Here is a 27,975-nt window from a genome sequence, read left to right as displayed (position 1 = left end):
TTTTAATTAGATTTAAATAATGTTGGTAGTGGTAAGATTGAATTTGACTTTAATTATGATTTTAATAAAAAATCGAATGATAATAATAATAATAATCGAATCCTATTTGATTAAATTAAAGATCTTAATAAATCAATTTTTACTAATTTAAATACTCATAATTAATATATTATTATTTATAAGTAATATTAATAAATATAGAAAGAACTAAATAACTCTTCTTATAACTAATAAGAAAGAAAAGAATTGAAAATGTATTATAAATAAACAATAAATATATTAAAATTATTTAAAACAATAATTATAAAGAGAAAGGAAATATAAATATAAATAGTGTAGATATAGATAATATAAATACAAATGTTGTAGATATAAATGTTGTAGATATAAATGTTGTAGATATAAATATTACAAAGAGAAAGTATATAGATATAGATATAAAAATGGTAAAAGTTAAAACAAATGATGAAATAGAATTAGTTTAAATAACTTTAGAAAAGGAATAATAAATAAAAAAGGAAAGATTATTAAGAAAATAAGAGCCTAAGAAAATAATTAAAGAAATCGTAAAGGAGGAAGCGGAATAAGTTTTAGATAATATATTTGATGAATAAAAAGAGTAATGTTAAAAGGTAACTTTATAATAATTAATACTATTTGCCTGGCTTTTATATAATGAAGAAGACAACATTATTTAATTAAAGGAGCTTTCATTTTTAAGCCAAGCGAATATTAAATAATAAAAGCTTAGATTCGGAATAATTAATAGGGTTCTGTATAATATAAATGCTAAAGTAATCTTATCTAGATTATCTTAATTTATATTAGATTACATTATAAAAGAAAATATACCTAAATCTAATTATAAAATTAAGAAAACATAAATAATAATTATTATTTCGAAACTAAATTTAAATAAACAATATTATTTAATCTTTAAAAAGAGAATTCAGAATATTATAAAGAAGATTATAAAATTTAAAAGAAAAAATAAATTTAAAATAGTAAAATTTAAAATTTTACAACTTGTTTTATTAATATTTATAAAAGATTTGAAATTAACTTAAAATATTTCTTTTTTATTTATTTAAGTATTAAATACTAATTATTATTAATAATAAAATCTTCAATATTTTTTACACCTTTTAAACCTTCTAATTAATTTATTTATTCCTCAAGTTCTTTAAACTTTTCACTTCAAAGCCTTATACTTTAAAAGCTTTTAAATACTTATATATCAAATCCTATAATTACTTATCTTTTTTGAAGCTTTTCAATCAATCTTTTTTCTCTTTTTTAAAATAAATCTTTATTAAAATTATTAATTATATATTAAAGTTAAAAAAAATGAAGAATATTTAAAAGATATATTAATAAAAATGAAGAATATAAAGTAAAGCAAAGTTCGTTTAAGAAATATAAGTTTTAAGGTTTAATTTGAGATTAGAATTTAATTTCCTAGTTTGATTGGTTATAGTTTGAGTAGAAAATTCAAATTTTGTATTATATTTAGATTAATATTACTTTTGAATTTGAGATCAGAATATTAATATCTTTGTGAATTTCGATTAGATTAACACTTTGTAAATTAAGATTAGAATATCAATATCTTTATAAATTTAAATCAAATTAATACTTTTAATTAAAATCAGAATATTAATATCCCTATAAATTTAAATCAGACTAACACTTCTGATTGAGATCAAAATATTAATATCCTTATAAATTTGAATCAAATTAATACTTTTCAAATTAAGACTAAAATAGCAATATTTTGAAAATCAAAACGACCTGAAATAGCATATACTAGACCCTAATTAGCACTTTTAATATTTGAGGTATCAATACATGGAAGGATGCTATATGAGGTTATTATCGTATAATATAATATAATCTCTAAACGTGAAAAATGTATAAGTTAAATTATAAAAATCAAGTTAGAGAAATTAGGAACATTATGAAAAAAATGAAAAAGTAAACCGGCTTCGCCTACGAGCTTTTAATAAATTTGTTTTTAAATTTTTATAATAATAATAATTATTATATTCTACTTTCTTAAAAAGTAAGGGACTTAGAGGCTCGTAGGCCTCTGGTTATTATGAAGATACTCTGGACAATTGAATCTGACTTAGCCAACGCTATCGTTGTCATTCATTTTTATATGAGAGTCTAATTACCTAGTAACTATTGGAAACTTATAGTCAATTGCGAGGCGCGAGGCAACATTCGGAGTATTATCAATAGATGAGGAGAGGGTATAGCAAAAGTCATAATAAGTATTGATTATCTAGATCTTATGAGACTACGACCTGCGTGAAATCCGAAAGTGCCAGCTTCAGATGAATGAATGCAATTTCGCTCAAAATAACTTTCCTAAAAGACCATACCCAGTATGAGGATGTCTGCGATATGAAAATTACTCAGTACCAAGGCCATACGAGATTCCTTGATTACCAAGCGGTAGCAAAGTTGAAACGATAGAGCCATCTCTCGTGCTCAATTATCTTGAGTTACTCTGCATTCTTCTTGTTTTTTCTTGCGTGAGATTTCTCGTTTCTCTTCTCGTTCTTTCTTCAACTTCGTTTCCTCAGTCTCCTTAACTTTGGCCCAGTTTTGGAAAGCATCCTTGTTCTGAGTACAACATATCACAACTTCTCGTGTGGCTAGAACATCCTCCAAGCAGTCATGAATGGCACCTTTGTTCTTTCTAATCTCTAATTTGAGAATTTCGGAGCACATTGTTGACAACCCCCAATTTCGATTGAAGCCAACTTCTTTTTTTGCAAGAATCGCAGAGTCCACAATACGGGGGTGTATTATTCTCAGTGCATCCAAGTCATTTTCCAAAGCATGGCCGATGAGGATTGTGTTAGCATCAATAAGTTCCCACAACTTGGATCGGGCCTCTTCCCAACCATCCAGTGCCTGACCTCGGGAGGCAGCTTCATTGAGAGTGTTTATACTTATGCCATGGATGGAGGATCTCATATCGTTAATGCGCTCTTTCGGATATATGAGATGATTAAGAATCACTGCACCTGACACGAAGTCAACTGCGCAGAGCAAGATCGGCTCACCACCATTATCACTGGCTACTCCCGCCATTTCACAATCGATGACCACGGCCAGATATTTGGGTTCATTAGAAGCAGCTGGGGTTTGCTGAAAGTCCTGGTGTCTGAATGATCTCAAGGGAAATTGAAAATCATGTATTGGCAAAGTCTGGCACCCGTGGGCGTCTGGTTCGCTTCCGTTGATCCAGCAGCATTTGTAAGGCTTTTTGACATTCTGCAGAGTTTAAACTATTAGTATATTCCTGGCATAAATTTCCGTTAAAAGCCAAAGAATAAACACGTACCCACTTCTTACGCTTGTACGGATGAAAGGTGCATGGCTTTTCGTAATCAACTCTTAGTTCTCGAACTATAACCAAGTCAGCTTAAATCTTCCGAAACAGAACCAAGCATGGAAAACTTGCCGTTGCAACGCTTGCATTTTCGAGAATCGACATAATCCGACTTATTATATGGTTGTGTGATGTAATTGTTAGACTGGAGATCTTCCCGCGAATGACAATATGAAGATAATGTGGCTAGAACCAACTGAGACTCAGATTCATGAAACGTTGACCAGAGTGACTTTACGACTGGTACTATCATCGCGACAGTAAAACTGGGAACTTGGGTTGAAGTGTAAGTGGAGATAATTGGAGTCAGAAGCTGATGATCCGCGCCGGGAACCGTATGATTCAAATATGAAGAAGCGCCATTATGTTGACCGTAACTCATTTGGATGGATTGAGAAGGTTTTGCTTGTTGATATGGCGTTTGTCCAAAATTTGTGTGGTTGGATCCCACTGAATGGGAAACATTGGATTTGCCTTGAATAGAATTTCTGTGAACCGATGAATTGTTGACATGTTGGTCTAAACTTTTGTGATCTTTAAAAGACCTTTGACAGAGGCTGCAGTAGGCCGACATGGTGGAATGTTGGAGTTGATCAGTTCAAGTGTCCTTTTTGATTGATTGATTGATTTGAGGTCGTTGCTGGAGAGCAAGATAGCTCCAAGACAATTACCCCGCTTCCTTTCTACCTGAGTAGGCAACACAAAATTATGAGGTAGTACTGAGGTAGGAATCTTGAAACGATATAACATTCAAGTTTGATTGGTAGAATTGTTGTTACACCGCGTCTTTATATTATCCACCAAACAGAAACAAGTCATCAACAAAATCGTTGACATTAGGTATCTAGCCTGTGACAGCAGCATCCCAACTTTTGAACACACCTCCAACTTGGGAGAGTTGCGAAATCAAGCAGAGAAACTTAAGAAGCATGAAAAAGAGTACTACTTGCTTCCGCCGTGTCGATTAGCGATTAGCTCGAGTGACTACTACACTAGTACTTATAACAACTATCATAATTTTCGTTTGATCGAAGTTATTGAATTGAAATTCTTGAACGCTTTATCTAGTATGTATATTCTTCATTAAGAGCTCTTCGGGAATCATAAACGCGATCGAAATGCTTCTTCGAACTTGAGTTGATGCGCCCCGAGTTCTCCAACGACTATCGAGAAGCGCCCGTTATAACTCTACAGTAGTCAATCGAGGTGTAAATTCTCGTATATCTATATCGAAAATTTATCAAAGTCTACTTTTTATTCTAATTTGATTAAATTATGATTTAATTATTAGTGTTCTTGTAGTAAAGAGTGAATTATTAAATCTAGTTCTTAGTAATGTAGTTTAACACTGAATGGGCTATATTATTGAGTGGGCCACTTTCATCTCAATTTACATTCTTCATATTTAATATACATTTTATCAACTATTTATTATAGAATCTATAAATAAAAAAGCATATTTACTTTTAACTATTAAAGCTTTTCAAAAAAACAAAAAACTAAATATTCAACAGGTTATTCGATTATATAATATATTTTATATAATAATCAATTATAGAATAAATGTTTTACTTTTATATATAGAGACTTAAGCGAATTATTATAAGATTATAAAATTTAAAAAAAATGATTATTTAATATATTCTTAATATAGATTTAAAAGATTTTTCATTTAAATTTAAGAATATAAAAGATATGGTAAATTATATTTTTAAATCAAAAGGTATAAAATATATTAGAAAGCTTTAAATGTATTGATTTGTAAAGTGTTAAATCGAATTAAAAATATGTTTTAATTATATTTATAAGTTTCAAAAAGCTTTTTATAAGGATTCTAAACTTTTTGAAAAATAGCTTTGATTAATTATAAATATATAAATGAAATATAATATATTAAATAAAGATTTCTATAATTTTAATGAAATAGACTTTATAATGAAGATTATATGTGTAGCAATAATAGTAATTAATATTAAATAAAATGGTAAAAGTAAGGTAGTATAATCAGACAATCAAGAATGAGCTATAATAATAATATATAGAAATGAAAAGGGTGAAACTATTCCTTTATTTTTAGTAATTCAAGAATAGATTTATCTTTTCAATTAGTATATCGAAATCGATTTTTCTATGGATTAGACTATTAAATCTATATCTAATAGATGAACAAATAATAAAACAAGTCTAGAATAATTGAAACATTTTAATAAATATACTAAAAATTAAAGAAAAAGTAAATATCGAATATTAATATTAAATAAATATGAAAGCTACAAATTAATAGCTTTTTAAGTATACTATAAAAAGAATAATATTATATATTTACGTTTATTATTATAGTCAAATTATTTAACTTAATTATTTAATATTAACTGTTTTAATAATTTAAAACGTTTATATAATAATCAAATTGATGAATTTATTAAAACATATATTAATTATATTTTAAAGATTAAATTCTTTATAACTTTTAAAATTGTATACAAGAAATCAATCATTTTTCAAAATATAAAATCAAAATTCTAAGGAATAAGTTTAATCCTATTTAATCCTAAAGCTATACTCTTGAAATTAGATATTTGAATTTGTATACCTACCCCCCCCTCTTTTGATTTAGATTAATAAATCTCTTAAACCCTTTATAATTCAATTAAAGCTTTTTCTTAATCAATATTAATTAAATCTTAAATAACTTATTATTAATCAAATTCTTTTATATTTATATTCGAAACTATATTAGTTTTAATTAACAATATAAAAAGATTAGCTTATAAAAATATTTTTTTAAATATAAAGAATTATATATTTCAAATAGTAAATAAAATATTAAATAAATATTAACATATAAAAAAAACCTAATTATATTAAGGAGGAATACTTATTAAATAAAAGGTTTTTGATATATTATCTCAATAAAAGATTGATATTCAGATTTAATATAATAAATATCAAAAAGAAGGAAATTTTAATAGGGAAGTATTTTTTAATTGATATTATAATAAATACAAAAAGACAGGTTATAATACAAGAATCTATTAAAATAATATAATAGATTTTAGATTATTAGATTTTTAATAATTTAAATTAATTGATTTTATAATTATTGAATAATTTATATTTGAAGATATAAATTGAAATGAAAATGATTTATTTGGTGATATAATCTACTCAGTGTTAAACTATATTATTAATTTATTAATATTAATGTGATTTATAAGTATATAAGCTATATTATTATATAATCATTTTAAAAATATATTAAAATCAAGGTTCTTTGATAATCACATTTTCAAAACTCATTAATTATTATTTTCGAAGAAAAAAAATCATTAAATAATAATAAAATAAAAGTATTTTAAAAATATATTTTAGAATTTAATATCAGGGCGTAAATTCGAGATTTATTTTAATAGGACTTATATAGTAGATCTACTATCCTAGATCTAATCTAGAACACTCACGCTTTTATATAACGTAGTAATAAAGTAGATTACCCCTGAAATTTAATATTCTTATTATGTTTTTAAAAAAGTGAATTTTATTACGATTTTTATTATAGTTATTTCTTTAATAATTATTATAATAAATCGAATTTCAAAAATAATCGAATTTTTATAATATTATTTTAATTAGAACTCATATATCAAATTTTCTTTAAATTCTATTAGTAAATAAAGAAAGTATATAATTATATATAATATAATTTATTAGTATATAAGTTATATCATCATATAGACTACTTTCACCTTCATTTACACTTTCATAACTATATTATTCAATAATTATTAAGTTACTTAATTGAAATTATTAAGATTATAATAATTTAAAATTTATTATATTGTTTTGATATATTTTTATATTATATTCTATCAATTTACATTTACTATAATATCAACTAAAAATCTTTTCCTCATTTGAATTTCTTTTATTTTAATATTCATTAAATTAATTCTAAATTTCAATTTCTTTTTAATTATGATATTTGTAATCTCCTATTTAATAAAAAGGTCTCCCTAACATATTTAAGCTTTTTTATATATATTAATATCAATATTAATTCAAAACTTCATTTACTTTTCAAAATAATAGTTTTTTATATCTAAAGGTAAATTCTTATATACTAACCTCTTAATACCTGTTGGGACAGGGATCATGTGACTACGCTAGCGTTGACGCTAGCATCTTTCGACATTATAGTAAATACGTTTCATAGCCCTAACTTTTAGAACCTTAAGTAATATAACAATAGTGTGAATTATAGTACTGTATTGACCTCATTATTTTTATAATGATACTAATATTAATTAATAATATTATAAATTAAAAGTCTAACATTTTAATTTTAACTATAACATATAATTTGAATTAAGATTAATATTTCTTTAAAAAGACGTAAACTTTTATATCATTTTAATATGATTTAATATCTACCTTTATATAAATAAAAACAACCGACAATGTTGTTACGACGGTATCCAACATACCGCGTCACATGGCCAAACGGTCACGTGATGGACCTAGAGGATCTAGGGGATCGAAGAATAAATGTCTAGATCTATAAGATCTAAAGGATCCAAGTAGAATAGAGCCTCATGGTTCTGCAGAGAACAAAGGTCTATATAAGTAATAGGGTTTCTTTATATATAAAGCTTCGTGCTCAAGAACAATCATTAGTTTCATTAACGTAGTTTATCATCGAGTGATCCATATCATCGAGTAACCCACTTTCACCTCAATTTACACTTTCAAACCTATATTATTCAACAATAATTGAATCAATTGATTAAAACTATTAAGAATCTAATAATCTAGGATCTATTACATTATTTTGACAGGTTCTTATATTATATCCTGTCTTTCTACATTTACTACAACATTGATTAAAAGATATTTCCCTATTAGAATTCCTCTTTTTTTAATATTCATTATATTAAATCTGAATATCAATCTTTTACTGAAATAATATATCAAGAATCTTTTATCCAATAAGTACTTCTCCTTGATATAATTAAGTTTTTTTTATGTATCAATACTTACTTAATACTTTATTTACTATTCAAAGTATACAATTCTCTATATTTAAAAATATATTCTTATAAGCTAATCTCTCTATACTCTCAACTAGAACTAGTACAATTTCGAATATAAGTATAGGAGAGCTTAATTGATAACGAGTTATTCGAGATTTAATTAATATTGATTGAGAAAGAGCTTTTGTTGAATTGTAAGGGGTTTGAGAGATTCATTAATCTAGATCGAAAGAGGAAGAAGTAGGTATACGGATTTGAATATCTAATTTCGAGAATACAACTTTAGGATTAAATGGGATTAAACCTGTTCCTTGAAATCCTGATTTCATATTCTAAGAAGTAATTGATTTCTTATATATAGTTTTAAAAGCTATAAAGAATTCAACCTTTAAAATATAATTGATATATACCTTAATAAATCCATCAATTTGATCATTATATGAACGTTTTAGATTGCTAAAACAACCAACATTAAATGATTGAGTTAAATAACTTGAATATAATAGTAAACGTAAACATATAATATTGTTCTCTTTATAGTATATTTGAAAAGCTATTAATTTATAACTTTCATATCTATTCAATACCAATATTCAATATTTACTCTTTCTTCAATTCTTAATATACTTATCAAAATGTTTCAATCATTCTAAACCTGTCTTATTATTCATCCACTTATTAAATATAGGTTTAATAACCTATTCCATAGGAAGATTCGTTTCGATATACCAATTAAAGAAATGAACTTGTCCTTAAACTATTAGAAATAAGGGAATAGTTTCACCCTCTCCATTTCCGTATATTATTACTATAGCCCATTCTTGATTACCTAATTATACTATCTTGCTTCTATTATTTCATTCAATATTAGTTACTACTATTACTACATATATAATTCTTATCATAAAGCCTGTTTCATTAAAATTTATAGAAATCTCCGTTTAAAATATTGTATTTCGCTTGCATATTCACAACTAATCGAAACCATTCTTTAAGAAGCTTAAGATCCTTATAGAAAGCTCTTTGAAAGTTATAAACATAACTAAAATACATCTTTAATTCGATTCAATATTTTACAAATCAATATACCTAAAGCTTCCCAATATATTTTATATTCTTTGATTCGAGAATATCATTCGTTATATCTTTCATATTCTTTAATTTAAATAAAAATCCTTTTAAATCTATATCGAGTATATATTGAACAATTACCTTTTCTTTTAATTCTATAATTTTATAACAATTCGCTTAAGTTTCTGTACAAAGAGGTAAACCTTTTATTCTATATTGAAAAGTTGTACAAGGAATATTATAGAGCATAGTAATCTTTCGAATACTTAATTTTTTATTTTTATAAATAGCTTCAATAGTAAGGAGTATATGAGCTTCTTAATTATTCGAATTCATTATAGATTGTTAATAAAACGTATATTGAAAGAGATAGGTGTAAATTGAAGTGAAAGTGGGCCACTCGATGATATAGGCCACTCGATGATAAACCACGTTACTATAGTTACGAGAATTGCAACCAGTTACAACCTTATTGAATTCCTACTTGAAGTCTAGTCTAAACCACCTCGAGAGATCTCTAGACACTTCCACGTGACCCTAGAGGCAGCTCCCGTAACAAATGTGGTGGTAACTTTTATATTAATTTTAATTTATATTTTATTCTTTATTACAATATACATTAAAGAATAAAAATTAGTAATATTTAGCTCAAACTTAGTATTATATTCTTTGAATTCAAACTTTGTTATATCTTGACAGAATTAATATTCTATTATCTACTTATCATTTATTAAATATAACAGAATCATTTGTAGATTCTCCCGTATTTCGGGAATATTACATCGAAAATGTTAAGTATTTAGTTCTAGAATAATTTAATAATATCAAATTTATTAAATCTATTATCAAATCTTTAATTTTATTAAAGATTGTATTTAATAATTATAAATTAATAATGAATAGATAAAAAGATTATTCTTTCAATATTAACTATATAAATGAAAAGGAAATATAAGATTTCTACAAATATAAATTGTATGAATATAAATTTAGTAATTTTTGTGATAAGAAGTTATAATTAGATTATATTATAAGTTTTAAGGACTTTAAACTAGAGTATTTTCTATTCATTGAAATACAATTATTATACAAATTATAATACAAATTCTATATATATAAACTATTTATTATAAAATATATTATTTATTTAAAACAAACAATTAATAAGATATTAGTTAATGTACAATTTATAATATTTTAACAATAATTGAATCCTAAAATTACAAATATTTTTAAAAAGAAAGGGTTTTAGTTTTAATTATTAAGTATATTTGAAAGAATTATAAAAAGATTAAAAGTACTATTAGTTATCTTTGAAATGATTAAGATAAAAGATTTAATTAGATTAGTTATTTATAATTAAGATAAACTCCTACAACTTTCAAGTGCTATATCTAGACTATTAGGCATTAATTTATATTAATATAATAATAAAAATAAAAGTATTAAGAAGTATAAATTATATATTCCTTTTTTATTAAAACCATTATTATGATAGTAAACATTAATAATTCGAGACCATATCATTAATCTTTTTCAATAAGTAATTACAATCGATTTATTATTTATAAAAAAGTATTATAATCTAATAAAACTAATATTTATTCAATCTATTTAACGATTTAATATTGAGGTTATTCTAATATTATTATAATTACATTTCTAATTTAATCTTCGAAATCTTAGTTAAGAATAATCAAGACTAACTTTAATAAAGATATAAACATTCTATCAATTCGGTAATAATATAGTTCTGTAATAACAAGTCAAATAATCAATCGATGATTTATTTAATGATGATATAAGTAAGAAAGAAGGAAATGATGGAGGTAAAAGAAACAATATTTCAAATTGAGGTTGATATTATGGAAATGAAGAAGAAAACGATCCAGAAGGTATTAATATTATTTAAAACATTTTATTTTCTTAGAAACCTATAAATATTAATTAGTTTTTGGATAATCTTATGAAACTTTATAATAAAACTAACAAATATAATAATCAAAATAATAATTTTGTTTATAAATTCTTAATCTTTCTTTATAATTATAAATATATCAATATATCTATATTATTATTAAAGAAGGCATTTTCTATTATACTTATTAATATTATATTGGATTTTTATTATATAAATCTAAACAATTTACCCAATACAATGACTAGGATTTATAATTTAATAATATCTACATTTAAAGGCTTAAAATATAAACACAATTTTATATAACAATAGGAAATTATTATATTTAAGAATATAATGGTAGAATTAAATAATAAAAGGAAAATAATATTTTAATATCTATAATTTATAATTACAAAACTTTATTATATATATAAAGGATTTAGCTTTATAATAAAAATAAAAGAATTATTTTATTAAAAGATTATTATTATATATACTTTAATATAGATATACTTTCTAGTTTGTTTTCGCTTTGTTAAAGATATTCTAAATCTTTTAAAGGAGTTATATTTAGTTATTATAATATAAAAACAAACTCATTCTAATAAAGTCATAACATTCTATATCAATTGTAAATATTATTATAATCAAGATGAATATAATTAGAATAAAGATTTTGAATAAGATAATTAATATTTATTTAAATTATATATAAAAAAAGTATTTTGTTTATAAGAAAAAAAATTATTAATTAATTCGATATAATAAAGAGGAATATGAGGAATTTTAATATAAATATAAGAAACAATTTAAGAGTAATAATTTCAATAAAAGTTTTGAATAATTTCTTATCGAATATAAAGAATCTATTGAAAATTCTAATCTTAATATAGATAGTGAAGTTGTAGTTTATTTTGTATAATTCGAACTTCAAAATTCATTTATATAAAAATTATATTCAAGCTTTATTATTTAGAGTAAACTTATAAATAAATAAAAGATTGTTAAGAATTTACTTAATAAATTCTTTATATATATTTTAATATATTAGTAAATATAATCTAAGGGAATTTCAAGGAATTATTGTTAATATAGCTATAATATAATAATTAATAATAGGTTATAAGTAATATATAGTATATAAGATAATAATTAAAAATGTTATTTTAAATATAAAAATAATAGGAGTTATGAGTGTAGTATTTAGAATTAATAAAGTTGAATCGATTGATTTAATATAATTAAATTTATTATCAAAAACCATTGAATTTTATATTATAAATATAAGAACATTATTCTTATTATTCTTTAAGGATATAGACAGGTTTGGTATATATTATAATAACATTCTTGATATAATTGTTATAAGTAATATAAAAGAACAATTCCTATATATTTATTATAATGAATACACAATATTTTTATAATATATAAATATATAATAATTTATATAACAAATTAATAATAGTAATATATATTATCTTATTAATATAGAATTATAATGTTTACATTATTACTTCAATTATTTATTAGTATATAGACTTTTACAAATGCTTTAACAAGCTAGTTATAATAATATTATATAAACTGAAATTAGCAAATTTATTAAGTTCTATCAACACTATTAAAAATATAAAAAAATTATTAGGTTGATTTAAATTCAATTTATAAAACAATATTGATTTTAATTATTTAATTATAATAAATATAATATATATTAATATTAACTTTATTCTATATATTATTAATAAAGACATACAATTTTAAATAATATAATAATTAAACAACATTATTGCGAGATATATTTTTAATATATTTCAAAAGTGCTGGATAAATATTTACATTAGCTTTTTAAATTATATTATATATAATACTAAAAAAACTTTATTAATAAAAAATTCATATAATATATAGCAACTATATTAATTAGAATGAAAATTATATTAATTAAAGCTTATTAATTAGTCGAAATTATTGAACGTTATTATATAGTTATTAAAGAAGCGTACAATATCATTGTTAATAAATTAGAGAGTTTTATAATAAAAAAATAATATTATAAATGACTATTAAGGTAGTGAATGATATTATAGGATTAAATAGACTAATTCTAATACTCTTAGTATTTGAAGCATATTTATAAATAACTAATCTCGATTCATTAGTATTTATAGTCTTGTAATGAGAAACTATAATTAGGAAGGTAATAAACAAAATTAACAAGTTATAAGTAATAAGATAGATATTAGATATATTTAATTAATATAACGGATTATTTATAATGGCGTTATACAACCTACTCATTAATTCAAAGATTTGAATATAAAGAGAATATAAAGGTTGAATAAATCCATATTATTTATTAGAAATAAAAGATAAGATGTGTATTATATAATTAACAAATGATTTAATAAAGTTTTATATTATTCAAATTAAATTATATATAGAAAAAGAAAATTAACCTTAGGATCAATTTTATAAAGAATTCAATAAACTGGTATAAATAATAGAATTAATATAACCTAAATAATCTATTGAGGTTATATAAAAGGTATGATTAGTGTAAGTAATGTAAAATGTATTATAAAAAAAAGAATAATTGTATTAAAAGTTAATAAAGTTAAATTAATCACTTTATTAACTATTATACAAAATAGAAATGAAAAGGAGATTCTTTTAGATTTATTAAAAAACCCTCAGTTTTTATAATTGTTAATTCTTTAATTTATAATTCCTATATTAACAATCTTTTTTATTATCACGAAATTCACTGTATAGTGTAACCCTATAGGACTAATCCTAGCACTCCTTCGGAGTACTCAATCATTTGTATGCCTTATATATCTAATTAGGCGATTCTATTGTCTAATCAGGGTATATAAAGTAAATATGATTCTTATGATTATATGGAACAAATGAATTTAATTTATTATTATTTTATATACCTATCTTTTAATCAAAATAATCATTAGATTTAACTATTATTTTTATAATAGTTATGAGTCTGATTGGTATTCATATTACACTCTTATTATTTATATATATCTTTTGATTATTTTGATTTATATATATTCTCCCCTATTCATTTTTACAAAACTTATTATATTTAAATTTAATTCCTTAAAAGTTATCTAACTTGTTATCCATAAATATTAATTAAAATGGTTTTTAAATCTATAATATTTTTATATATTGAAAAGTATTTGAAAGAATATTAAATTAAAAAATTTCAAAATTATTCTAATTATTTCAAATATTTCTAAAAAATCCTTAAAAAATAAAAAAACTTTTTATTAATTAATTTTTATTTATAAGAAAGATTGATTTATTAAGAATCTACCTAAAATCATTACAATTATTAATCTTATAAGAAAATATAATTTAAATAATAATATAAAGTACCTTATTAATCTTAATGTTTATAAACAATCTTAGTAGAAGGATTTAAAAGGAAATACTAAAATGATTCCATTATCATTTTCTAAAAAGCTAATACTTAAGCTTATAAGACCTAAAATAAACACTTTTCAAAATATTTCAGTAAAACACTTCATACTTTAAAAAGAATATTACTATTAAAAAGATAAGTATAATATTATATATAAATTATATTAGAATGTTTATAAATAAATTATTAAAATGGTAGAATCATTTCATCTTATAGAACTCACTTTTGAAAATAATAATATAAAAGCTCTACCATTTAAAACAATTATTTAAAAGTTATAAAATAAGTTTGTATCTATTATTATAATTATAAAATCTATTATTACTTAAGAATATCGAAATATTTTTTAATAAGTAATTATAAATCGAACTAATTTAATTAAATAATATAATAAATAAACTAAAGTTTATATAACGTAGTTTATTAATGAATCGGTTATATCAGTGAATCGGTCACTTTTATCTCGAATTATTATTTTATATTCAATATGTGTTTTCTTTATAATTAATTATAAAAATTCATTCTAAAGAAACATACATAATCTTAATTATTCAAGCTATTAAATCAAATAAAAAATTATTAATTCGAAAAGTAGCTTAATTTTATTATATATTTTGAATTAACGTAGTTTATCAGTGCGTGCATAATATCAGTACGTGCACCACTTCAAAATTATACTAAAATCAGGGTTTTTTTAATATTTGTATTTTAATAATTAATCATTATTTTTTGAAAAAATAAAATGTATAATAAAAATTATAATTTAAATATTTAAAAAATATAATTTTTATATAAATATTTTCATTATATTTTAAAAAAGATTGAAATTGTCACGATTTTCGTTACAAAAAAACTTTCTTTAAAATAACTATTATATTAAATCATATTTCTAATAATTGATTAGAAATTCTTATTATTTATATAAATAACTATAAAGTTTTTTAGGAAAAATCAAATTATATTAATAAATAAAGAAAGTGCACAGTTACGCACAGACGAATTTTGTATGTAAAATGAATAGTGTATATACTGATATAATACACGCACTAATAAACTACATTATATTAAATAATAGAATTCAAAATAAACCTAATATAACTAAGAATTAATCAAAAAGTTATAATTTAACTAAATTAGAAAAGAAGATATTTATTCAATATATTCTTGATATAAATTTGAAAGGTTTTTTATTTAAACTTAAGAATATGGAAGATATAACGAATTATATTCTCAAATCAAAAAATGTAAAATATATCGATTTATAAAACATTAAATTGAATTAAAGATATGTTTTAATTATATTTATAACTTTCAAAGAGCTTTTTTATAAGGATCCTAAACTTATTGAAAAATGATTTCGATTAATTATAAATATACAAGCGAAATATAACATTTTGGATGGAGATTTCTATAATTTCGATGAAACAAGCTTTATAATAAGAATTATATATATAATAATGATTATTATTAATATTAAATGAAATGGTAGAAGTAAGATAGTACAACTAGGTAATTGAGAATGGGCTATAATAATAATATATGGAAATGGAGAGGGTGAAATTATTCTTTTATTTTTAATAGTTTAAGGATAGGTTTATCTCTTTAATCAATGTACTAAAACTAATCTTTTTACGAATTAGACTATTAAATCTACATCTAATAAATAAACAAATAATAAAATGAGTTTAAAATAATTAAAACATTTCAATAAATATATTAAGAATTAAAAAAAGGATAAATATTGAATATTGATATTGAACAAGTATGAAAACTATAAATCAATAGTTTTTCAAGTATATTATAAAGAGAATGATATTATATATTTATATTTATTATTATATTCAAGTTATTTAACTCAATTGTTTAATATTGACTATTTTAGCAATCTAAAACATTCATATAGTAATTAAATTAATGAATTTATTAAGACATATATTAATTATATTTTAAAGGTTAAATTCTTTATAGCTTTTAAAGTTATATATAAGAAATCAATTACTTTTCAAAATATGAAATTAGAATTTCAAGGAATAAATCTAATTCTATTTAATTCTAAAACTATATTCTCAAAATTAAATATTCGAATTTATACACCTACCCCCCCCTCTTCTGACCTAAATTAATAAATCTCTCAAACCCCTTACAACTCAATTAAAGCTTTTTCTTAATCAATATTAATTAAATCTTAAATAACTTATTATCAATCAAGCTTTTCTATATTTATATTTAAAATTATACTAGTTTTAATTAAAAATACAGAAAGATTAGCTTATAAAAATATTTTTTTAAATATAGAGAATTATACATTTTGGATAGCAAATAAAGTATTAAATAAACGTTGACACATGAAAAAAACCTAATTATATCAAAAAGAAATGCTCACTAAATAAAAGGCTTTTAATATATTATTTCAATAAAAGATTAATATTCAAATTCAATATGATAAATATTAAAAAAGGGGAAATTCTAATAAAAAAGCATTTTCTAATTGATATTATAATAAATACAAAAAGACAGATTATAATATAAGAACCTATCAAAACAATATAATAAATTCTAAATTATTAAATTCTTAATAATTTAAATCAATTGATTTAATAATTATTGAATAATTTATATTTGAAGGTATAAATTGAGATGAAAATGACCTACTTGGTAATATAGCCCACTCGGTGTTAAACTACGTTATATTATTGTTTTAATAAACAAATACAATAAAGCTAACATCATTCATTAATTATTTATTAAGTACAAGAAAATCATTAAAAATATATTAATATTAAAACTCTACACTATAATTTTAGATTTTAATATTAGTATAACAATTAAAAGCATAATCAATAAAATCTTTCCGAACCATAAAATCCTACTAATCATATACATCAACTCTAAATTACCTAACAACTATCTTACAAAACTCAAAACTATTAACAAAAAAAGATTAATAATTAATATAATAGTCAATCAAAAGATATATAAGAAATAAAAGATTATAAAAATCAAATAAATTAATAAAGATTCTAACCCCATAAATACAATAACTAAATCCAAGCCATATCAAACCCTAAAAGACCTGATTAATAACAATACCATAAAAATTAAGATTATAAAATAAATTGAAAAAGATTAAAAAAACAAATAATTACACAAGCAAAAGAGATCTTAACTAGAAGAATATAATCCAGTGATTTTAAAAAATTGTCAATATTAAAATAAGGATCATATAACTACACTAACATTAATACTAACGTCTCCCAATATTACAGTAAATACATTTCATAACCCTAGCTTTTAAAACCTTAAACAATATAACAACAGTATGAACCATAATACTATATTGACTTTATTATCCCCATGGTGATACCAACAATACCCTTAACTAAATTTAAAATACTATTAAACATAAATATAAATAAAGTTAAATAATAACAAAATATTCAAAATGTAATTAATATTAATTGAAATAAGATTTCTATAAGATTATAAGAAGTTTAGAAAATTTAAAGATTTATATTAAAAAAATTATATAATTAAAATATTTAATTCAAAAACATTACTTTAAAATCAAATAAAATTAATTCTACTCCTTGAAAGACGGATTTTATATTCTAAAACATAATTGATCATTAATATATAACTTTAAAAATTATAAAGAATTCAATTTTCGAAATGTAATTAATATACATTCTTATAAACCCTTTAACTTGTATATTATATTCTCATTTTGAAATACAAAATCAATTAATACTAAATAACTAAATTCAATAATTTAAATACAATAATAAATATATACATATATTTTTTTCACAATATAATCAAGATAATACAAATTTATAACTTTCATACTCATTTAATACTAAAATTTATTATTCTCTTTTTCTTTAATTAAACATTTATTTATTAAATTATTTTAATTATTTTAAATCTATCTCATTATTTCATTATTTATTACTTAGAAATTTAACTAGGGGCCTGCGAGCTTTTAGACCTCTTGCTTTTCGAGAAAGTATTATTTAATAGTTTTTTAAATATAATTTTGAATAGTAGTTGTATTGAGAGCTTATAGACGATTTCGATTTATCTTCTTTTAATTACTTTAATAATAATAATAATAATAATAATAATAATAATAACAAATTCCTAATTTAATTAATTTATTGATATTAAGGTATAAATGTATATGTATATATATTGTGGGCGAAAAATGAGCATATATTACGTGACTCCTATTATAGCTAGTATTTATAGGACTTCTTTATATAGTTTGAAAAGACAATTAATTTCAATCTATTAAACTCTACCCCCTATATATACATGAATACTTTCTAAAGCCTTTTTTCTCTCTTTTTCTTTAAAGATACTATAATATAGTAACATTTCTATAATATTTATAAAGACTTATTCTATGACCTTACTATCTTCTACTCTTTTATACTATTAGAGATTATAAGTCGACCACCCTACTTTCGGGCCACCCCTGTTTTAGACCACCCTTTTACACCAAAAATCGCTTTTTAGCCTATTAATATCTCTATCAATATATAATCTAATTTGATAAAAATTTGAGAATATATACTTTAAGCTATTTTAAGCTTATTTTGAAAATTTGAAAATTTTAGGAATTTTCTGTATTGAGATCTAGAGCTTTAAAATATCGATTTTTAAATTTGTATGGGAATTACATATAAATTTGAAACTTTAAAAAATCTTTAATAACTTTTTAATAACAATTATTAAAAGAAAACTATATATCTTTTTGAAAGTTGCGAACTTAAATCTATATAGAAAATAAATAAAAAAAATAAAAAAAATTAATAGATATAGAGATATAATATATAGTGAGTTTAGAATAGTATAAATAATCCCTGTAATTTTAAGGGTATTCTTTTAAATATCTATTTATAGGAAATTTTCTTTTTTTTCTGAATCCTTCAAAATAAATATGTTATAAATTTTTAATAAATTTTTATAGTTTATTTTTAATAATTTTTATTAAAAAGTTATTAAAGATTTTATAAAAGTTTTAAATTTGTATATGATTCCTATATAAATTTAAAAATCGATATTTTAAAGCTCTAGATCTCAATACAGAAAATTCCTAAAAATCTGAAATTCTCAATGTAAGCTAAAAATGATCTAAATTATATATATATAAATTTTCAGTTAATTCTATCCATAAATAAGAAAGTTAAAAATTCCATTTTTGATGTAAAAAGTGATTCAAAAGGGGGGTGGCCCGAAAGTAGAGTACTCGACTTACTCATTAGTATTAATATTATTATAAGAATAATAAAGTTAATATAGTATAATAATTCATACTACTGTAAAATTACTTAAGGTTCTAAAAGCTAAGACTATGAAATGTATAACACTTTGTCGTAAAAGAACTGCGAGAGCAGGGTACAATTTATCCTTAGAATCTACAACTATAGAATCGAGAGCAAAGCGCTTATAGAGCGCACGTGAGCGATCATAGTTGCGATTGAGGCCGATCCGTAACAAAACGTATTACTATAGTATTAAAAGGCGCTAGCGCTAACGCTAGTGCAGTCACATGATCCTCATTCCGACACTACTAGATATGAATAAACGAAGGACGAAACATATTGAAAATGACTTTAGAGTTTCAACAGATATAATTATAGTCGTATACAAGAAGTACTAATATTGAACGGGTATAAGAGTATTACAAGGCAAACAACATAAACCCCTTTGAAGTCAGAAGGAAACATTAGAAAACTAAAACGGATTAGTAGAAAGAATTAGGAGAAGGGGTTTAAAGAAATATTAGAAGAAAATATTACGAAAACCTCATTATAGTTAAGTTCAGTACCCCACTTTTCGGCCACCCCTCTTTTCAGCCACCTCATAAATCTCACCGCTCTAACCAACCATCTCTCTTCAATCTTTAATAATTCAATAATCACTAAATCAATTAATTCAAAAATTTGATATATTATCAATTATATTATGGGTAATGATTATATTAAAGATGATATTGCTATGGCACTTAATGCTATAACAGGAGATATAATTATCAAAAAAGCTGGTTTGAATTATAGGATACTTTGCATTTTTTTTTAATGCCATATAAAAGGTCACCTTTCCCATTAAAAAGGTACTCAAAATATACAAAAGATAGTTCCGATATAGGAGAAAGTATTAGTTGAATAAATATTAATTCAAAAGGCTTTAAACACTAATCCTATATATTGGTAGATATGAGAAATTGGTAAAACCCTCCTTAAAATGAAAAGGAATAAGCCTATACTTAAAAAACGATGGATATACAACTTTCTATTTAAAAACCCTGAAATTCAAACCAAAAGATAAATTAGAATTGATAATCAATGTATTTCAGATGCTATTATCGAAATTATTAGTAAGTTTTTAGAAAAGTTGAATTTGCCGACTATTATTTATATTAAGCTGGAAAACAAATGGAATATGGATGAAGTTGGTATTATGGAAGGTTAGGGCTTGAATGGTATGGTACTTGAAAATACTGAGAGATGTTTTATTCAAAAGAAGCAGCTTGGCACAAGAAGTTGAACCTCTTTTATTGAGTATATCTCTACTACAGGAAAAGCATTACTACCCCTCATTATATATAAGGGTAAAAGTATTCAACAACAATGGTTCTCTACTGAGCTTAATATATATAAGGATTAAAAATTCCATACTATAGAAAATAGGTAAACTACCAATAAAACAGATCTAGCATAGCTAAAAGAGGTCTTTATTCCTTAAATCACCCCTTTTGACTCAAAAGAGGCTAGATTGCTTGTTTTGGATAGGTATAGAAGCTACAAAACCACTTAATTTATACTTAAATACTTCAAAAACAATATACACCTCTTATTCCTTTCTCCATATATATCATATGTACTACAACCTTTTGATTTATCAATATTCTCTTCTTTAAAACGTAAATATTAACATGAACTCAATAAATTAAATCCACTATCTGATTCTACATTTATAGGTAAGAGGAATTTTCTTGTATGCTATCAGAAAGTAAGATTAAAAAGTTTAACTCTAAATAATATCACTTTAGAATAGAGAGCTTCAAGTTTATGACCTTAAAACTACGTTAAGCCTCTTTTGTCCAGATTATTACTTGAAAATAGTAATAAAGAAGTTTAAAGCCTGAATTCAATTTCAAATAATAATTTCATACTTCAATGGAATATAAATTCATCTTTGATTTGATGGGAAATGTTACAAAAAGTAAATGATCTATAAAAATATATATTAATATTAAAATCTGAAAAAGAAACAGATTTATACACTCATCGATTACTCTTTTGAAAGATTCAAAAAGTATTTGATATTAAGGACTATAAAATTATAAAGTTTAAATGTTGAATAAAGGAATTAGAATACAAATTAGAATATATTATACCTAAAAAAAAAAGAGGAAGATTAACACTAGCCCAAATTCGAAGTTTTTTAGGATTAAAGCTATATACCAGGTTCAAATCGAAGCTGGTGATTATGAAATTGATAGGGTGGACTTTAATAGTATATATAAAATTAATACTACAGAAGATTGTATTATAGTTGGATAATTATTAAATTATTGAAGTTTAAAAATTATATATATATATTTTATAAGGTGGCCGAAAAGAGGGGTGGCCGAAAAATAGGGTACTGAACTTATAACGTAGTTTATTAGTGAGCGAGTTATATTAATAAATAGATTACTTTATTTTATATATAAAATTTGTTTGTATATAATCGTACACTTTCTTTATATAATAATATAATTTAAAGAAATCTGAAAATTTTGAAATTTAATTATATAAATATTATAAAAATCAAATTATTTATTAAAAAATCAAATTATTATAATAGTTATTATAAAAATAACTTTTTTGTAACGAGAATCGTAATAATTTCTACTTTTTTTTTAGAATATAATAGAAATATTTATAAAAAAACTAGATTTATAAAAAGCTAATTTTTTATTGTTAACGTAACGTATGGGGAACTCGGACATATGGGGAACTCGGACACTTTTAGCCCATCACCAACTTGAAACCGCAATAACTTTTATTATGCATACCCAATCACCTTCTACATCTGCTCAAATTGAAGAGAAGCTTCAAAAGGCTATAATTTCACTTCAATTGAAAGAATTTAAATCAATTAGAAAGGCTGCAGAGCATTTTGAAGTCCCTAAGTCTACCCTAGCTGATAGGCTGGCTGGGAAGAAAACACGTTCCCAAACCCACGAAATGGCTCAAATTCTTTCAAACGCAGAAGAAAATACTCTTGTACGATGGATTTCACGACTTACCATCACTGGATTCCCTGCTACACCTATGTTGGTGAAGGAAATGGCCGACGAAATTCGTCTTCGACGCGTTCGGGTCGCGTCATCTCGAAATCCTACCTCGACAGAAATTCCACCTATAGGCCACGAATGGATCTATAGATTCCAAAAACGACATCCAGAACTTAAAACATGCTATTCACGTCAATTAGAGTCTAATCGGGCTAAAGAAGCAACTCCGGAGAATATTCAGGCTTGGTTTGACGCGTTTCGCACGCGTCTCATTGAGCGAAAGTATGAATTAGATGATATGTATAATATGGATGAAACCGGATTTGGAGTTGGAAGTACTCAAAGTACGCGCATTATAGTCGATTCTACTCAGAAATCGAATTGGAAAGTTACAGCTGGCAAGCAAGAATGGATAACTGCATTTGAATGTGTCAATGCAGCTGGAAATGCTCTATCACCTATGGTCATTTTCAAGGCTCAGAATACGAATTCTGCATGGATTCCAAAGGACACACCTCAAAGCTGGCAGTTCTCTACTAGTACAAATGGATGGACCTCAAATAGCCATGGATTAGAATGGTTAAAAAGGGTTTTCGAACCAGAATCCAAGAAAGTGTCAGGTGACCGACCTCGACTTTTGATCATGGATGGCCATTCAAGCCATATTACAGGTAGCTTTATTGCTTTCTGTATAGATAATGATATTGATTTACTTATATTACCTCCTCATTGCTCTCACTTGCTTCAGCCACTTGCTATTGCGGTGTATGGGCCAATGAAACGATATCATGCTTTAGAGGTCGATCGATATTCTCGAGCTGGTGTAAAGCGAATCCAAAGAGCTGAATGGGTAGAACTCTTTCAAAATATTAGAAAAAAAGCATTGAATTCTTCTAATATTAAAGCTGGCTGGAGAGGAGCTGGTTTAGTACCTTTTGCCCCACGAAAAGTACTCGATTCATTACCATTTAACTCCTCCCAGCAACCTTCTACTCCACAAATGAGAACCCCCAATCAAGACCTAGACTTGTCTATACTCAGGAGTTCTCCTCCAGATGGAACAGAACTAAGGCAAGCAAATCAGATCTTTAATACAGCTCTAGCAAGCAGTGGTTCTCCTGCATCGCCAACTCGTCGATATGCCAAGAGAATGACTAGGCTTGTAGAATCTCAAAATGCTGAGATAGCCCTACTTCGGAAACAGCTCTCTGATGCTCAGGAGGTAATTGAGACTCGAAAGAAAAGAACTAAAGGCAAAAGAGTCAAATTACAAGGTCAATTTGTCTTTAGTACTAAGGAAGTATTGAAAATGGTACGTGAGGCGGAGGAAAAACCGAAGGAGAAAAAGCCACGAGGACGGCCACGCAAACGCCTAATTGAAGAATCAGAAGAAGATATTGAAGAAGAAGAGCTAGAGAATAGTTCAAGTGATTCGGAATTGGAATTGGAGGATTGTGTGGCTCGTAGAACAAGATCGCGTGTAGAATAATTGAAAAAGTGTCCGAGTTCCCCATACGTTACGTTATTGATAATTCTTTTCTTTTTTCAAAATAATGATTAATTATTAAAATAAGAATATTGAAAAAGGCCTAATTTTGATGTATTTTCAAATGACTCATTCACTGATATGACTCACTCACTGATAAACCACGTTATATATAGTTGAAGTTAACCCTTAAACACCAGGCCCGTAGTATTCTCTCTAAAATACCGAACGATGAGTCATTCTGCCCCCCGTCAAAATGAAAGCAGGACTCTAAAATACCAACGTTAAAATACCACTTGTTTGAGAAGCTCATCCAGCCTCTTAAAAGAAAGCAAAAAAATGATAGAAGTACAATAACAAAGCAGAAAATGAGTAATGAAGTAGTGAGAGTAAAGATTTATATAAATAAGAATGTGTTTCCTTTGTATATAAAGCTTCGTATTCAACTCAAATAGCAATTCAATTAATTAGTTACTATTTAGTATGAACCCAATTGTCCAATATCCTGCTTAACTGCTTCAATATATAACCCCGATGTCCTTTTACCACTTCCACGTGAGTAGAAGACCGCCGATGTAACAATTAGTCTCTTTCAGTTCTCAAGATTGGTTATTCCTCTATAAATTCAGTGCTCGATGGTATATACCAATTTGCTTCTATATACAGTGACCATTCGTCTAACCTGGACTTGATCCTTTCAATAGTACTAAGAACAAGTCTACCTCGGAGAAAATGGGACCGGAAGATTGGGAATGGTTCAGTACCAAGGATGTGCAGGAAAGGTCAGAGTGGCCTGTAGTGGCGCCTCGCTAATGTTCTGCATCACCGTTTCTTCTAGCTCTGCTATCTCTTCTTTGACCTTCCTGTCTAATGACTCCTCGAAATCAGCTGACTGTTCGTCCATCTCTCTACGGAGTGTGTCCATTATTCGTGACTCGGCCTGCCCAACGAGTTCCACTATCTCCTTCTTATGGGCGGCAAGTGCATCATCGAAACGCCGTTCAAGGGCCGACAGGCGCGATTGTAGAAGATCCTCTATGTCGATTGGGCGTTGTGATTTCTGCTCTTGATCTATCTCGGGACTGCTGCCTTGACGAAGACGCTTTTTGCCTTTGCCGGGGTCAAGGTAGACAGGGGCAGAGCCTGACGCTTCGTATTTTGGAGGATGATCGTGCACTTTACAGCCAATATCATCGTCGTCGCCCGCAGTCCTAGATTCCAGGCTGTCTCCCTCAATTATCTTGCCCCCTTGACCCTGGTACAATGTAGCCGCACTCGCAAACGCAACGATGCTACCAGCTAATGGCTCGGAGACAGCTGCGCAGAACTGCCGTATCCGTGCAGCAGACAGAGTCCGTGGCGGTACGGCAGCGTACACGGTCCACGACATCTGTCTAGCCAAATGAAAAAAGGAGGCGAGGATAGTCCCTGACGCTTTGTTCCTGGGTTCGAGTGGCGTAGGTGGCAGCACCAGGGCCGGCGGTCTAGACAGCGTAAATACCAGTGCTATAGTATCATTTCCCAATATCTTGTCTACGGGCTCTGCTTCAAAAGACAGCTGCTGAATGCGTTCAGGGTAGATATGGATGAAGATGTTGGTCCTGCCGTCGCGACGGGGACCAGGTGCTTGCTTGAGCTGAACAGAGGCGCGCAATTTGAAGAAGGCTTTGTTGGAAGACAGCACCCAGTGAAAGTCGAAGAGCAAGCCTGACAAGCGCTGCCCTCTCCCCCACGACGCAAGAGCAGAGATCTTGGTCACGTCGATTTTCTTAGGCCATGTTGGTTCGATGTGTCCCAGAGAAGGCGCGCCAGAGCTGCTACTTTTGGGCGACAGAGACTGGGAAGCACGAGTACTAGGAGACGCAGTCTCGATGTTTTCGTTTCGCGATGGGGATCGATCGAGGCGTGCTTGGTCAGGGCTTTGCGCGGTCTGGTAAGCCTGTTCGATGTCGAGCTTTGGGTTGAGTTTAGGCGTGTTCGGATTCATCGCGGTGCCAAACGTAATCGATCGAGAGGAGGGTGAGGACGTGGGATCGGTGGTAGAGGAGCATTCTGCAGTACTGGCGGTCATAGTGACTGGTTTCTTATACTATCAACTGTCAGTTCAAACGACTACTTACAGCAAGCCTGGGCGTGGTAAGCCCGTCAAGACGGTCCCGCTAGGCCAGCCCCGTCTCGCGCTAGAGCTGTGCTAAGTGATGGGAGTCGGTTTTGTTTGTAGATTAACCAAACGGTCATGGGATCGATGCTTCGGTCGTTTTCATTCCTGTACGCCAAGCCTAGCCACAATACACTCTATATGACGAGCTCCAGTGTTGCAAGATGCACCAGCACCCAGGGTCTTCCGTCGTCCGTAGAGCGACGGGTAGAAGCCTGTCAAAAGTCGGTGCTGGCCGCGAGACACTAGTCGTCGGGAGTATTGTGGGCTGTAGGCAGGCGGTACACATTTACCTGCTGTCGCGGTAGATACCTCGGAACTACCTTTGGGTCGGCTGGGATAGAATAAAAAGTGATGCTGATGGAGTGTGGTCTGCAACGGTGGTGATAATGATAGAGATGTGGAGTGCACAAGACAAAGTACACCCGTCCTTTAGGCAGCATGATTAGCTAATCGATGGGCAAGGACTAACCGGCTAGGGAGGTGGTCTGTGCATAGTGGAATGACTTGAAGTAAAAGTTATTACGGATATTGATGTGGGGTCGGCGTCGAGCCGGTCATTATTCCGATATTAAAGGGCTTTATAGTATATAGTATTACGAGGATATAGTTACTAAGCCGAGTATAACCTAGACTAATAAAAGAGAACTATTAATATAGTTTATTAGTACATATATTATATTAATATGTATACAACTTTTATCTTAATTTATACCTTCAAACCTTCATTATTTAATAATAATTAAATCGATTAATTAATACTATTCAAAATCTAATAATTTCAAATCTATTATATTATAATCTATCTTTCTATATTTATTATAATATTAAATAAACAATGTTTTATTAGAATTCGTTCCTTTTCAATACTTATTATATTGAATCTAAATATTAATCTTCTATTAAAATAATATATTAAAAGCCTTTTATTTAATAAATACTCTTTTTTAATATTATTAAGTTTCTTATATAACGTAGTTTATTAGTACGTACATTATATTAATATATATTTAATAACAATTGAATTAATTAATTAAAACTATTCAGAATCTAATATTTTAGAATCTATTATATTATTTTAATAGATTCTTACATTATAATTGTTGTTTTTAATAAATATTAATTAAATCACTTAATATTATTATAATATTAAGGGAACTAATTATAATAATAAAATAATAAA

General features: G+C 25.7%; 2 protein-coding genes across 2 annotated transcripts; both read right to left on the bottom strand.

The window, feature by feature from the left end:
- Positions 1-2,496: 2,496 nt before the first annotated feature.
- Positions 2,497-3,980, bottom strand: EAF01_012057 (uncharacterized protein; the record flags this gene model as incomplete). Its single annotated transcript, XM_038920315.1, has 3 exons — positions 2,497-3,288; positions 3,359-3,423; positions 3,461-3,980. 3 exons carry the CDS (start codon positions 3,978-3,980, stop codon positions 2,497-2,499), a joined length of 1,377 nt encoding a protein of 458 aa, XP_038764180.1.
- A 21,411-nt stretch (positions 3,981-25,391) lies between these two features.
- EAF01_012056 (uncharacterized protein) lies at positions 25,392-26,705 on the bottom strand (the record flags this gene model as incomplete). The annotated part of the gene is made up of 1 exon (XM_038920314.1): positions 25,392-26,705. One exon carries the CDS (start codon positions 26,703-26,705, stop codon positions 25,392-25,394), a length of 1,314 nt encoding a protein of 437 aa, XP_038764179.1.
- Between the last annotated feature and the right edge of the window lie 1,270 nt (positions 26,706-27,975).

Source organism: Botrytis porri (assembly GCF_014898465.1).
Source record: "Botrytis porri strain MUCL 3234 chromosome Unknown BPOR_031, whole genome shotgun sequence".
Lineage (NCBI taxonomy): Eukaryota > Fungi > Ascomycota > Leotiomycetes > Helotiales > Sclerotiniaceae > Botrytis > Botrytis porri.
The sequence above is the reverse complement of the archived record's forward strand: the minus strand, read 5'-3'. Positions and strand labels throughout refer to the sequence as shown.